Source organism: Alligator sinensis, unplaced genomic scaffold (genome assembly GCF_000455745.1).
Source record: "Alligator sinensis unplaced genomic scaffold, ASM45574v1 scaffold567_1, whole genome shotgun sequence".
Classification (NCBI taxonomy): domain Eukaryota; kingdom Metazoa; phylum Chordata; order Crocodylia; family Alligatoridae; genus Alligator; species Alligator sinensis.
The window spans coordinates 860,683-874,520 of NW_005842049.1; the positions used below are offsets into that span (position 1 = coordinate 860,683).

Below are 13,838 nucleotides of genomic sequence, written 5' to 3' on the forward strand. Positions count from 1 at the left end.
TCTCTTTCGTTCTGTTTTTTGTCACGTTGATGGTTCCTGATATCCTTACATAGGCTGTCAATCACATGCCATCTCATCCAAGAGTGTATGTCCCATGAAAGTGACTTGAGAGAGATTATTTTTATTCATCCTTTCAAAGGAAATTCAATTTAACAGTCATTTTGAATAGCATAAAACCCTAGCTTATTTGGTGTCTTCATTTTAAATGAAAGCAACAGATTCTTTTTCTGTCAAAACACAACATTGCTCCAAAGAAGAATTGAACCCTTCTTAGATCAGTAATAAGCATGTAGTGAGAGGTACACCTTAATAAATCAAGACCTCAAGAGACCAGCCTGTCTGTGTTTGATCAAAAGAGTGCTGGGTTTATTTGAACCATATGTACCTTCTAAAACTTAGAGAGATTTATAAATCTATTCTTCCTACTGTTCAACTATTAAGGTATTAAATATAATTGAAGATATTTTAAATTAATAACTTTTGGTAGATTTATCCAATAGAAATATTAGTCTGTGATTTTTTTTTAATTAACAAAAATAACTGCCTTTGAAACAGTTAGATAATGACTATATAGGCTGTGTTGAGTCACCTCCAGTCTAGAACAATTTAATGCTAATATTTTTATGTTTGCCCTTTAATTCTTATAGAAATAATTGTAGATGAACAGGTGGCATGACACTTGCTATTCTGAACCCCTTTGCCCAGTGAAAAGTCCTAATACTAATGATAAATAATATGTAACAAATAACTAATAAATATAAAAATATTGTGTACCTCTTCATCTGTGCAGCCCAAAGTGCTTTTCTCATGTCAGTACTCTGCCTGAAGTTAAAGATTGGTTGTATGAACCAAAGCTACTACTCGTGGGATCATAATATGCTAGGAACCAGAATTTCTGTTGGTATAAGTCGATGCTTTATGTGGATTTATACGAGAAATTCAAGAAACATATCTGTCCCATATTTGCCTGCAGTATTTTCTTTCTCAGCCAGATGTTGATGAAGGACGCATTGGGGATGCTGATGTACATTTTGTGTGGCCTGAAGCATATTGTACAGCCTAACAAAAGCTTCAGAGAAGGGAGCCCTTGGTGATTACTGTAGGTGATGTGGTCATGAAGACTTGGTTTGATCACTTGCCAGCATTTACTATCAAGCATTGAAATGAGTCCAAAACCAAGTAAGATATAAAGAGCTAACAATCCATCACTGTGCAGGAAATATCCAGCTAATTGGAAATAAGTGTAGAATCACTGTAGGAAGCTTGATCTTAAAACTCTGACAACAAAGAAGCAACATCACTAGCTGTGAATGCCAATTCATTAAAAGCATGTTCTGGAATAAGAAATGCCTTTTAAGTATAACCTAAATACTGGATTGTTAGAGAGTCCCTCTTTCTTTTTTTGTTAATGACAAGACCTCCTTTGGTATTTCCCCAATCCATAATGTTCCTGCATCTGATTCTTTCCCCCACTTACATTGGTATATGGGCGTTTCCTCAAACGTTTTGATGACACGTTGATTGGGCTTCAGCTCAGTTCCAAAATGAGGAGTCAGTTTTAAGTTACAGAAGTTTAGTATCTCTGTAGGCAAGATGAGACGTGTTATCTACATTTCAGGCTTCAAATCCTACTTCAGGTTTCACATTGAATATAATAAATGTCACAACCCAGTGATTTTTTGGTGCCTCGGCACTATGGAATTTCCTGGCCACATGAGAGCTCCTTTGCACAGCAGAGTGTTCTGCTGCAATTGAGAGCCTGCGTGCAGGAGAGTTCCCGCCAATTTGCAGTTTCCTTTGCAGGATGCATTTCTTCTTTGCAGCACGGAGATGCACGGTGCAAAGAGTTCCCGCTATTCGGATGCAAATTTGTGCCCCGCTATTGGCCAGTGCTAAATTATTCACACGTGGCGGCTAGTAATTGGCTCGCTGGCCGTTTAAAATTCCGCACGACTTCCAGCCAAGTCGAAGAGCTTTGAGCACGCTGCAGAGTGCCTCTGAAGTTATCTGACTTGCGGCTGCTGATCGATAGACTGATCACCTATCGATCTTTCTTCCCGTCACCGAGCGCAACCCCGATGTACCCCTTTCCCCGCCGGCTTCGAATTGTGGACGGAATAACTGGCTTGGGCCCCGCCCGCTGGGGCAACTCCTGGGGGTGTTTCGGTGCCCGGACCACCTGCGTCGTGATTGCAAGCGGCGTGAGTAAAGTTTTTACAACCAATAAGTTGTGTCTGCCTCTCCATTCACCAGCCCACCCTGACGTATGAGCGTAACTCGAGTCGGCCCTGGCCGTCCGAGACAATACATTCAAAAGAAGTGTCAAGAATATTGATTCACCCGTGAACCAAATCATTCATGGATCTTGCTGACCCATTCTTCAAAGGGACTAATACATTCCTCACATGAAGCTTGCTAGTCAGGCCATCGGCCACTTTGAAAGCAGAGATTGGGTCCTGGGATGGGAGTTAAAGGTGAGAGGAGAGCAGAGGAGCTTCTGGGAATCTGACACTCCAACTCTGGTCTTTTCTTTGTTGTCGTTCTTCCCCCTCTCAGTCAAGCTGAGAGATAAAGGGGGTAAAATCATTATTTCTATTAACTGAAAAAGTAAGTACTTTGACTGACTCTATTTGTTTTGGTGTATGGAGGACTGTAACAGTAACATTCAGCATTCCCATTGTCCATGATTTTATATGCCAGATGTGATATTTTGGGTTTGGGGTTTTTTTTGTGATTCAGTCCTTTTTTTCTCAGTACAGGATTGATTTAAATGAAAACTTAGGGGTTCTGCTATGAAAATTAGCCAATAATGTAGCTATCCAATAAATTATTTTGAGATTCTGCTTCAAGTATTCATCTGTAGCCTTCATTTAAAAGGAGCAAATTTGACTGCATAGTGGCTGCAGTGCAGTACAGGCACCCTTGAGGATTGGTGGCCATGTAAGTGTGCCAGCACAGGGCTTAGCGGGGGCTAATTTTTTTCTACACTGAGCTCCACTGACTAATTAAGGTAGATGAGCTTAGTATAAAGATTGCTTGGGTGCCTCTATAGACCTCTGCCATCATTACTGTGACCAGGGGGTAAAACTGGGGGTAAATTAGGAAGGAAAAATGATATTGCTAATTTATTAGCTCATATTCAGTAGCACAAATTTCTGTTTTCTTTCTCCAGGAAGAAAAACATCTGCCTCCTGTTACCAATTTTACCAATTTTATATGGAATATTGACAGTTAAAGGTCCTAACCTTGTCAGATTGATACAAGCATTTGTAAGATCATATTTTTTAATCTGGGTAATGGATGACACATTGTGATACCTGTGAATAATTATCTCCTCTTAAGTATCAGTGAGTTGAAAATGAAGAAGGCTGGCTGATATTACAATCCCCATCCAGCTTGCAAGAATGAAATGTCCAGCAAAGACAACTGACTCTAATAGGTTTGAGGCTGACTAGATTTAATTTTTAATACTCCCTTGTCTACAAGGCAGCTGGCCTAAGCACTGAAGTTAATTTAATGGGTCATTTACATAAGAACTTTTAGATTCATCGTTTCTCCTAAAAGTCTTTCCTAATCTCTCATTCTTGGTTTCTCTCCCTTCCTGTTTCCATCTTTGTCTTCTTGACATGAGGAAGGAGTCAGTGGATTTGGGAATTCACTTGTACAGCAAGTAGTAAAAATCTAAATTCATTAATGTTCCATGGTGATTTGCCAAATTCTTGTAAAATCTGCCCAGCTGTAATGTTTATAGGCCATAACTAAGCTGACAGTTGAAGACATAAAATGTCATTCAGATGGTCTGCTCATATTACAGGGATTCTGTAGATTACAGTATATAATCTATTACATTATTGTTCAGGACAGATGGCAACATCAACCATTACCTCTTGCTGTAAAGCAGTCCTAGCAGGCCACCATACGCACTTGACATGTTCAGAGACCCAGACTCATTTGTCAGTGCATCACATCTGGAAAATATCTCCAGCGGAAGTATGTTCTCCAGAATTAGGTAATGTGGGAGGCGAACCTGTGTTTCTACAAGGTTTAAAAGGGAAACCAAAGAATTTTATGAGAGGGCAAAAGAGATGAACAATCGACTTTTGTGTCTGTAGTGATGTAATGTTACGTAAGACATAGTGACAGACAGCTCTGTCACAACCTCCCCTTCCTCACCCTTCCCTCCCTCCACTTGACAAAGTAGTGTTCGGGACCATAAAAGGACATTCAGCCTTAACAATGGAAATCTGTGTAGATGGTCTTCACTGATAGTTTGGCTTTTTTGAGTTAGTTATTTGTGTAAGGACAGTTGTATTGATAATGTACTTTTAGTATGTTTTTACCCTTTTCAACCATTGAAGAATAGTTGAAAGAATAGTAGTTGGAATATCCTCATGAAAACTGCAGGGACTTGCTCATAGAGAATATAACATGGTGTGGGTTTACTAATAGCCCACAGCATCTTATAAAAAAAAAAAGGGCACAGAAAGGAATAAAATATGAATCTCTTTAGAGGTGGCTTCATTACAAGAAAGAATAAATGGTAATGAGATTGGCCTGAATATTTGCCAATGTAGGACTGAAAGCAGATGACAGACTTCGAACTGAACTGGCTATGTAAAGCAGAGAGCTGGCAGGATTTCTTCCTTCAAATACTATAATTCTTTTTATAAAATGTAATCTAACAAATTCTAATTGCTTTAAGGCTTTGGTTATTAAGTGAAGTGTTATAGTCAGTTTAAGAGCATGTAAATACTAAAACAGTTGTTTCTTTGTCCAGAAAAAACAGTGAAATCCTGGCCCTGCAGTAGCAGGAATATAGCATTTTTATTTAAAGATCTTAAGGAGCTTACTGCACTGCAGTGGACTAACCAAATATTATTCAATTGATTTTACTCGTAGCCAAAGTGAGGCACACTGAGACGGATGGCACTCATGGAAGGATGGGAATGGAATCTAATGGGCCTTTCATGTACTTGTCTGTGCTAAACACTAAATAATGCATCCACCTAGAATAACTCCTGCTGTTCAAACAGGGAGTATGATATCTATGCAGAACTCTGTGAGGTGCATATTATGGAGAGAGGCTATTCTCATAGGCACCTATACTGTTTCATCATGAGGGAAGGTCCTGCTTAGCTTAATGCTCTTTTCTAGTGGTTTGGATACCCACTTAGGGACTCCTAAGCTAGTCCCTTCTCTTAGGACTATTTTACATGTAAACACCATATTTTCCCTTAAACCAGTCTCCTGCAGGAGCTCTGTCTGCTCTTTATTGCTGTTGCTCCCAAGGACTTCTTTTTTTGCTCATTTTTGTTAAGGCCTTCATCCAGCAGACTGCCTTTCAGCCTTCCCTACTTGCTGCCTACTGCCTTATACAACCCTAGCCATCTACCTAGAAGTTGGAGAGGCTTCTCTGCTCTTTGGTTCATTTTCTCCCCACTGTCAGTAGTGACCTGTAAGGGGTACACAGGGATGCACATGCACCCCCTGAGAGCACCGCTGTACCCCCCGACTGGCCGTGCTTACCACTTAGGCGATGGGCAGGGGGGGCAGGCAGGAGCACTGGTCAGGGGGTGCACCAGTGCTGTCAGAGGGTACAGCCATCGGACACAGCGATTCCCTGTCTCATGATCAACTGCAGGGGATCCCCCCTCCCCCAGTTGCTGACTGGTCTCTGGGGGAGCACATGCCCCCTCCCCCCGACTAATGCGGCACCAGTCACCCATACCCACTATCCCAGCTGGTCTCATTTTGAGTCATCAGGTTTCAGCCCCATGACTCTGGGACTTACTCCCTTCACTTTAGGAAATGAGCTGAGCCTGAGTGAAGAGGTCAGCTTATCTCATGACAGATATCCAGAATCACTAGCCACTTCTGAAAATATTCACATGTGCCATCCAGGGCCTGTACTGCTCTCATCGATTTCAATGTCAACATGCCTTCTGAATTCAAAGGGAGCAGTGTTGGGCCTAAATCTGAAAAAATACAGGTGAAAGAAAGTATTGCATACACTCATGTATGATCGTGCAGTTAACAGACCTACAGTTTGGTGGGAGCGAATGGAAGACAAGGAGAACATCGCTTCATTCCCTTTTTTCCATTCATACTTAATGTACTAAAGAGTCATTTCCTTTTTCTGAGAGAACTTTTTTGTTTTGTTTCATGATATATTGAGCACAGAATACAATGTGCTCAATACAATACAAGATCCACATGCAGATCTTCTGGAGCGCACAATCGTTTTGGAAATGATTCCCAGGTGTTCTGTGTCTCTTTCATGCTCAGAGCTTATAAGATTAAGATGATATTAATGTACCAAAACTGTTTTGCTCAATTCCCTAAGAAGACATGAAAATGAAGTCATGAAACTAAGCTGTTTGGTATTTATCATGCACACTCTGGTTGTATTTCAGAGCTCTGGGATTTAAACAGGACATCAATCTTTCGTAGCCCATTTGGATATCTTGGTCTTCATGTAACGCTGCTGGATGAGTATCAAGAGCGACTGTTTGTGGGAGGAAGAGACCTTGTGTATTCCCTCAGCTTAGACCGAGTCAGCGAGAACTACAGAGAGGTGCAGTAACATAAGATATTATAAGTTGTATGGCATGGTGTTGTGTATGGCATATTTTTCTGGGACCTGGAAGGACTGGTGACTGGAAAAAAGATACTAACGTTTTTCACATTTGCGAGAGCACTGTCAGGTTAAAAATACACTTCTCTTTTGAAACTTTTCAGGAAGGGGAGTTTAGCTCCTGTTACTCCAAGTAAAACCCAGCATCATTCTGATGGAAAGATATGAGTCAATCGGTCTAAACTATGCCACTTACAGAAAACTGAGTAACTTAGATCAATTCTGCTGTGGGCTTTTTGAATGTCTGTACTTAGCCAGAGAGAGAGAATTTCTAAACTTAAAAAAAATTGTTTACTATGCTTTGTATAATGCTGAGTACCATATCCCTTATACAATCAAGAAGTAATTTCTCCCCATTGTTTGTATGGCCCTTTTGCACAGAAACAGCATGGGGAAAAAAATTACAAATAAACTCACAAGTGGGAATAGCAGTATGGAGCCTGGAACTACTTTTTGCTCATTGTTAGTGTAACCCTTCTGCTGAGCACCTGTCGGCAGCAACAAGGGCTGGATTCAATTTTAGGGGTACTAAATATATTTTACCTTGGCTTGCCCCCCTACCCAATGTACCTGGGAAACACCTAAATGAATCAATGGGGTGTCAATAAAACCAACAACCCTTCCCTTGCAAGCAGTGTAAACACAAACTCCAAATTTATTACAAGGAATAAAGAAAAAACAAAAGAAAGCACTAACTATAAAACAAGGTCTATAGGTGGTTTCTTCTTGGGGAGGCTTCACCCATACCCAGGCAGTCTGGGACTTGAGACTTCCCAAAGGGTAGTTCTGGGGGCCTGCATCCCTACACCTGCCCTTCAGCAATGGGCTGGAGAGAGGGACCCACTTTGGACAGTCCACTGAGGTGCTCCATGGATCCACTGTGCTGTAGGAAGCTGCTAGAGACTAGCAGCTAGTGGGTTCTTCTGCATTGCAAAGGCCCCCTTGTTGCTCCCTGAAAAGCTGTAACACTGATCTCCATTTTCACATGGTCACTTTGAGGGGTTAACTGCAGTTTTCATCCGCATATCACACCTCAAACTCTAGTCCTAATCCCAGCTCTGCGGGGGAAGGAAACTGCAAGAGAACTCAAGGAACTCAAAGAAAAGATAGGTTTATCTTGTGGGTGGAGAAGGCCTATCTTGACTTGGGCCTGAACTACAACTAGCGCACAACCACACCGCTTGGTTGGGGCATAAATTTGGGCCTGGACAAACAATAACAAGTGACCAAGCTTCCCCCTGGCCCAAATCTTCCATCTGAACCTATGACTAGGGTTCAGTCCCACAGGTGGACTGAAATGCAACAGCAGTGAAACAGCAAAAAGGGCCCAGGCTTATGGCTGCAACCTGGACATGGAGTCTCAGCTATACCACCATGCTGACACATCACAACCCCCAACACAGGGACCAGTGACTGCCAAGTCCCTATTTCCTGGTCAGTGCGCACTAGGAAAAAGTTTTCAACTAGCAATAATTGTGCCTGGGATTAACCTCATTGGCTATGATACTGCCACTCACTCATGGCATCATCCAACTCAAGGCTTGCATGGCCAAAACTGCAACAAGGCACATAGCTGAGTGCTGAACCCAAAAGAAACTGCAACAGCAACTAAAAAATGCCAGGCTCTCAGCCCTGGCCCAGAGTGTGCCAGCAAAATGGCCAGGCTCCAACCTTGGCTAGTTTTCTGTAGGGATTGATGCCCACCCCACCCACCCACAGCATCATCCCACTCAAAACCCAGACAAGTAAAAGGGGAAAGAAGGAGAGAACAGAGGTCTCAAGCCCTGAGACAGATTTTTTCTCCCTGTACCTGAGGCTTTCCCTTCTCTTCGTTTCAGTTTGCATCTCCAGTGAAGAGGGGGGCAGACAGTCTCCTCCTCCCCATGGGGATCAGGCTTTCTGGCTCCCATTTCAGCTGTCAGGTTTTAGCAGTCCCAAGAGAAAAGAAAAAGAGCACCAGCCCAGGTGGCCTGAGCCTTAAATAACTTTTCTGCCCTCATCACCTGGTCCTAACCAGAAGCAGGCATCATTTGAGCACTGCTAATGCAGACCAATCATTTCAGAGTTGGTCAGCACTCCCGGTGAAGTGGCCAATTACCAAACTGGTTGCACAGGTCACTTGGAGGGAATCTTAAGACAATGGCCTGGACACAACGAGTGGGATAGGAGGTGAGTCTCTCCAGTCCTAGAGGATGCAAAATATACAGCCATAAAATCAGAACACACTTTACCACACACAACCCTAAGTGTGTGTGTATGTGTTATATCAGTTTGACTAGATGTCAAATCACTGGGCATTTATACACACATACCTTTTTCTCTCACAATGTGCCCGAGATCTGCCGCTTCAGAGCAGATGTGATTAATTGAGTCTGTTCTGCATGCAAGTTGATATGCACTGTGCTGTGCCACATGCAGTGGTATAAGTGGTGAAATGTGCATCAGCACGCAGAAAATGGTGGTGGTGTGCTTTTGAATTAAAGCACCTCCAAAGTGTTTTAGTTCAAAAGCGTGCCGCTGCCATTTTCTCAGCGCTGACACTCATTTTGCCACTTATACAACTGCAGGAGTCGCAGCGCCGGGTGCTTTTCAAAGTGCTAACACTGCAGTGCTTGCACTTGTAAAAATGCCCACTGTTTAAAAAACAACCCAGATAAATAGTAATTAAAATTATCATTTGAAAGCTGTGGTCTGGATGAACAGAGATTTGATGGTTTATATCCCATTCTTACTGGAAAAAGTTGCACGTGACAACGAAAGCCCAGGTGATTGAAACACTGTCTGTCTAACCAGAAAGGCCTGAGTATGGTCAAGCATGAAGACTGTACTTCTTGCTGACCCCCTGCCTAAATTGAAAGGAAGTTGACAGGACAGTGTGAGGAGGCTTGCTGGACTACAGTCCATGCTGCATTCACCTGCTCTGTAGTTTCTTAGTTGGTAGGGTTGGAAAGGACCTGAGAAGATCATCAAGTCCGACCCTCTGCCATGGCAGGAAAGAGTACCGGGGGCAAACGACCCAGGCAAGGTGTTCATCCAGCCTCCTTTTAAAGACCCCCAGGGTAGGAGCCAGCACCACTTCTCTTGGAAGTTTGTTTCAGATCCTAGCCACCCTGACAGTGAAGTAGCACCTCCTGATATCCTTTTACTGGAATCATATTGTTTGAAAATAAATACATGAAACCTCATTAGAGAAATATCTGTAACTGATTTCTACAAGGTGCCATCCCTCAGGGGAAGAGAAGCTGATTCACATGCTCATGGAGGTGATGTAAGAATGTGTTTATAAATTGAATTAAATGTTGGGACTCCTAAGAATACAGTAACACATACAGCCTCAGGGCCTGGGCACACAAATAAGTGACCTCAAAGTAAATAAAGGCAGGGATTTACAGTGTATTGCAGAGTTGCCAAGTATGTGGGGGTCTGAGGGCCCTGGCCCCCTCAGGAAGAGGGCTGTCACCTGAAATGCATAAAATTTTCCATATGTCCATCATCTTAGGCCCCCTCTTCCTGGCAAAAATCAAAGTCAGTGCCTATGGTGTGTTGACTATTCTAGGCTAACTGTTTGTGTGCATGCTCTTACTCCATGGTAAGTGAATCCTAACCCATGATAGTCTAACTGTCAGTGAAAGAGCTAAAAAAGAGTAGCTGATGCATTGTAAATCTGTGCCCTTGTTTTTTTCACCTCATGGCAGCCTAGCCTTATAAACTCTTCATTATTTATCTGCTATTAGAAATGGGTAAATTCATATTCCATCTGATAGGAGTTGCTCCTGTAAAAAGGGAGGGATTAAAAAAAATGGTAAGGAAGTAGCTGGTTTTATAAAATAAACCCATTTTTCAGTTAACACTAAATTGGTAAAAGAATAAATGATCGCCTAGAATACATTATACTTCTGTTTGACTGCCTTTGTCCCATCTGGACATACTTTGCAAGTTTACTGCTCTCATTCTGCTGCCAAAAGAAGAAAGATATTTATGCTGATACTCCCCTCTGCCTTGGCACCTGCCTGCAGTATGTAACAAATTAGTAGCAGGTCTTTTTCTTCTTTTAATTAGGTGCACAAGATGAGAAACTGCAATTTAATAGAGTCTGACTGCATATGTTTAGAAACATGACCTCACCGGAGCTGAGCTCCTCTGAATGCAAATGTCATGGGTTCATTCACTTCTCCTGTTAAATATCCCAGTATTGGTCAGGGATTTTTCACTCAGAGGTAGATAGGACAAAACTGAGAGATGTCCACCACAGTTGGTCACTCAACTTCTCATATGAGCAAGCTGTAGAAGTATCAGTATGATCTTGACATATAAGAAATTTAGCGTAAAATCTGAGTGAGCTGGTTCACTTATTCCTACCCAAGGATTCAGCAAGCTATAACTAAGGATATATTAATGATCTATTTAGGTTTACTTCAACTTTCAGGTTGAAATCTTTTATTTAATCATATAAGAACTTAATTATAAATCCACAAGAAAAGAATGATCTCTCCCAACCTGAGACTTACAGGGAGGTGGGGAAGAGGAAGCATATTCTGTTCCTGCCTCTGGTAACCAGGACAAGTAACCAGAAGCAGCAGCGATTATTTTGTGAAGTTGGTAATTATGGGCCAGGTTTCATAAATAAGTCTGAATCTTTGGTGCCTTGAACAACCATTTCTGAGTGGTGCTGCAGTGTTGTCCAAGTCTTCACAGTGTGGAATATGAACAGGATTTTTATTAAGTTTGACCATGAAATTGAGATGTGGGGATTAACATCAGAAATTTAAAAAAACAAAACAAAAACTGTTCCACATCAGAAATACATCATACAACAAACCAATAATTCTTTAAAATATTCAGCTCTGATGCACATATTAGGAATCCCTCAGAGAAAAGCAGTAAAATACTGGATGGATATAAAGCACATTTTATTTTATGAGTCTTGTTGACTGCCAAAGTAATCCAACATATGTGAAATAACTTAATCAGTGGTAAACTTGAGGAACACATTCTATAAAACCTACATTTAGAGACTGTTTTTGTTCCACAAAGTTGAGTTTTTTCAACAAGTCAAATATCAAGCATTCTGCCCTGTGGCTTACAGTTTTCCTATATATATTATTGTTTATTTATGAATTTTGATTTCTAAACATCAAAAATGCATGCATTTGTTATCTTGTGCACCTTTTGTACCATTATACCTGTCGGAGTTAAAAACAGCCCAAGGTCTAGGAAGAAAGGCTAGTCTTATGATTCAGGTACAGGATTGGGACTTCAGGAGGTCTTGGTTCAACCCAAGCTGTGCCACAGACTTCTTGTGGAACCATGGCCAATTCATATATAACCACAATCTAATCCACCTCAGAGGCACTTAAGTTTTAGGCATCTAAATCACTGTAGACAATCCTAATACATTCTGTGCAACAGTCACCAAGCTGTTAGAATACCTAGGTTCCTTACATGTCTCTATTCTGACCTTCCGAGCATGGTCCAAAGTGGTCATCTACCTCCACTTATATTCTGTTGCAGTTCTAATTGACCCAGAAGTGTGTAAATTCTGTGCAAATAGCAAATTTTAGGCCATAGAAAAATCATGATTAGGAGTGTTCTGACTGAGGAAGAGGCAGCTGAGGCATCTTTTGGGCTAATAGCCTAATGGCTAGCATGCTTATCTGAAGATTTGGGGACCCCAGTTCTATACCAGTGGTCACCAAGCAGTGGATCTGAACCACGTGTAGATCTAAGAGCCTCTTGTGGTAGATCTCAGAGCCTCTTAGAGTTGATGCCAGGCTGGGGTGGGGGGCTGAGTGCCCATGTGCATGCACCCCAGCCCATCAGGTCAGTCTGTGGGGGAGGGAAGGAGTGTGGGCTAGATTGAGGCCCCCACAGTGAAGGATAGTGCTACAGAGGCAGGAGCAGGGGTAAGTTGAGTGGGTTCACCTCCACAGCAGGTAAGCACGTGGGACTTACCTGCTGTGGAGGTGCACCCCCAAATAATTTTTTTCTCCCTCTGCCTTGATCTCCCCCCCTCACTTCCCACCCCACAGACTTACCTGCTAGGGGGTGGTAAATGGAGGGTGGCAGCAGTGCACGGTAGATCTTGGTTTGCATTTAAATGCCAAAGGTGATCTCCTAGTTAAAAAGGTTGGAGACCACTGTTCTAGGCCGTCCTCAGACAGAGAAATTATGAAGTTGCATCTCCCTCTTCCAGCAAAGTGACCAAACTACCAGACCATGGGTTAGGAAGGTCTGAGAACACTTTCTACCACTTTGGTTCTTGCTGGACTACTAAGAAGCCAAGAGTCACAGGAGTAGGATACCACTCAAAGACTGTCACGCTGTGGCTCACTGAGGATGGCACCGGCCTGGGAAGCATGAAGGTTTAGGTCCTTGCCCCAGTCCTAGTGCTGTTTATGTATTTTAGCCAATGCCCATTTGATTCAAAATGCAGAAGCTGCATCAAGAACGAAAGCTTAGAGCTATTTATAAATGTCTTGGTTGTCTTGGTACTGCTTTTTTGCAGCTGGTTCTACATATTTTATGGTTTCACCAAAGCCTACAAGCCCTGTAATGATTCAGGAGTTCCTAGGAAAAGAAGCTTGTAGTTCTGCCCCTTCCACTTCTGAGGGAGGGTGAGTGATCAGCACCTCATTTTTGAGCAGTGCCTCCTTTTACATCCCATTCCTTTTGAGAGACACCTCTATGCACATTTCATCTTTGTAGAGAGGCCTCTAGGAAAAATTGAAATAAGGCACAATGAAGTATTAGAACAACCTGATAAAGGAAATAATGGATTCTCCATCTCTTGGTATCTTCCAGTGAAGGACTGGGTGCTCTTCAGGAAAATAAGTTTTAATAAAACAAACATTACGTTTTAATCCACCACAATTTATTGGGCTCCGTACAAGGATAATTGGGTGTAATTCAAATGTTCTGTCAAATTCAGGAGATCAGACTAGATGATCTAATAGTCTAATGGTCCTAAACTCTCTACATCTAAAGCTCATACTAATTCCCCAGACCAGCCTTCGTTAGACAAGTCATCTTTCATTTGGGGGTTACTGAATAAATGGGGAAGCTGTTTTGAGACATTAACTATGATTCCAGGTCTAATTAAAACATTTCCTCTGTCTGGATTTACTAAGAGTGGTTGTCATCAGTGTAGCCTTATAATCTGAAGTGTTTATTACTATGAAAATAATATTTTAATTTCACCTTTCCC

The 13,838-nt window shown here is 42.0% G+C and overlaps 1 protein-coding gene across 1 annotated transcript in view; it reads left to right on the forward strand.

Moving 5' to 3' along the window:
- The window catches only part of SEMA3E (semaphorin 3E), a 330,917-nt gene that overhangs the window by 221,278 nt on the left and 95,801 nt on the right, over nt 1–13,838 (forward strand). The window contains exon 6 of the mRNA XM_025203239.1: nt 6,414–6,574. Within this exon, the coding sequence (XP_025059024.1) occupies nt 6,414–6,574 (161 nt within the window). The remainder of the gene's footprint in view (nt 1–6,413; nt 6,575–13,838) is intronic.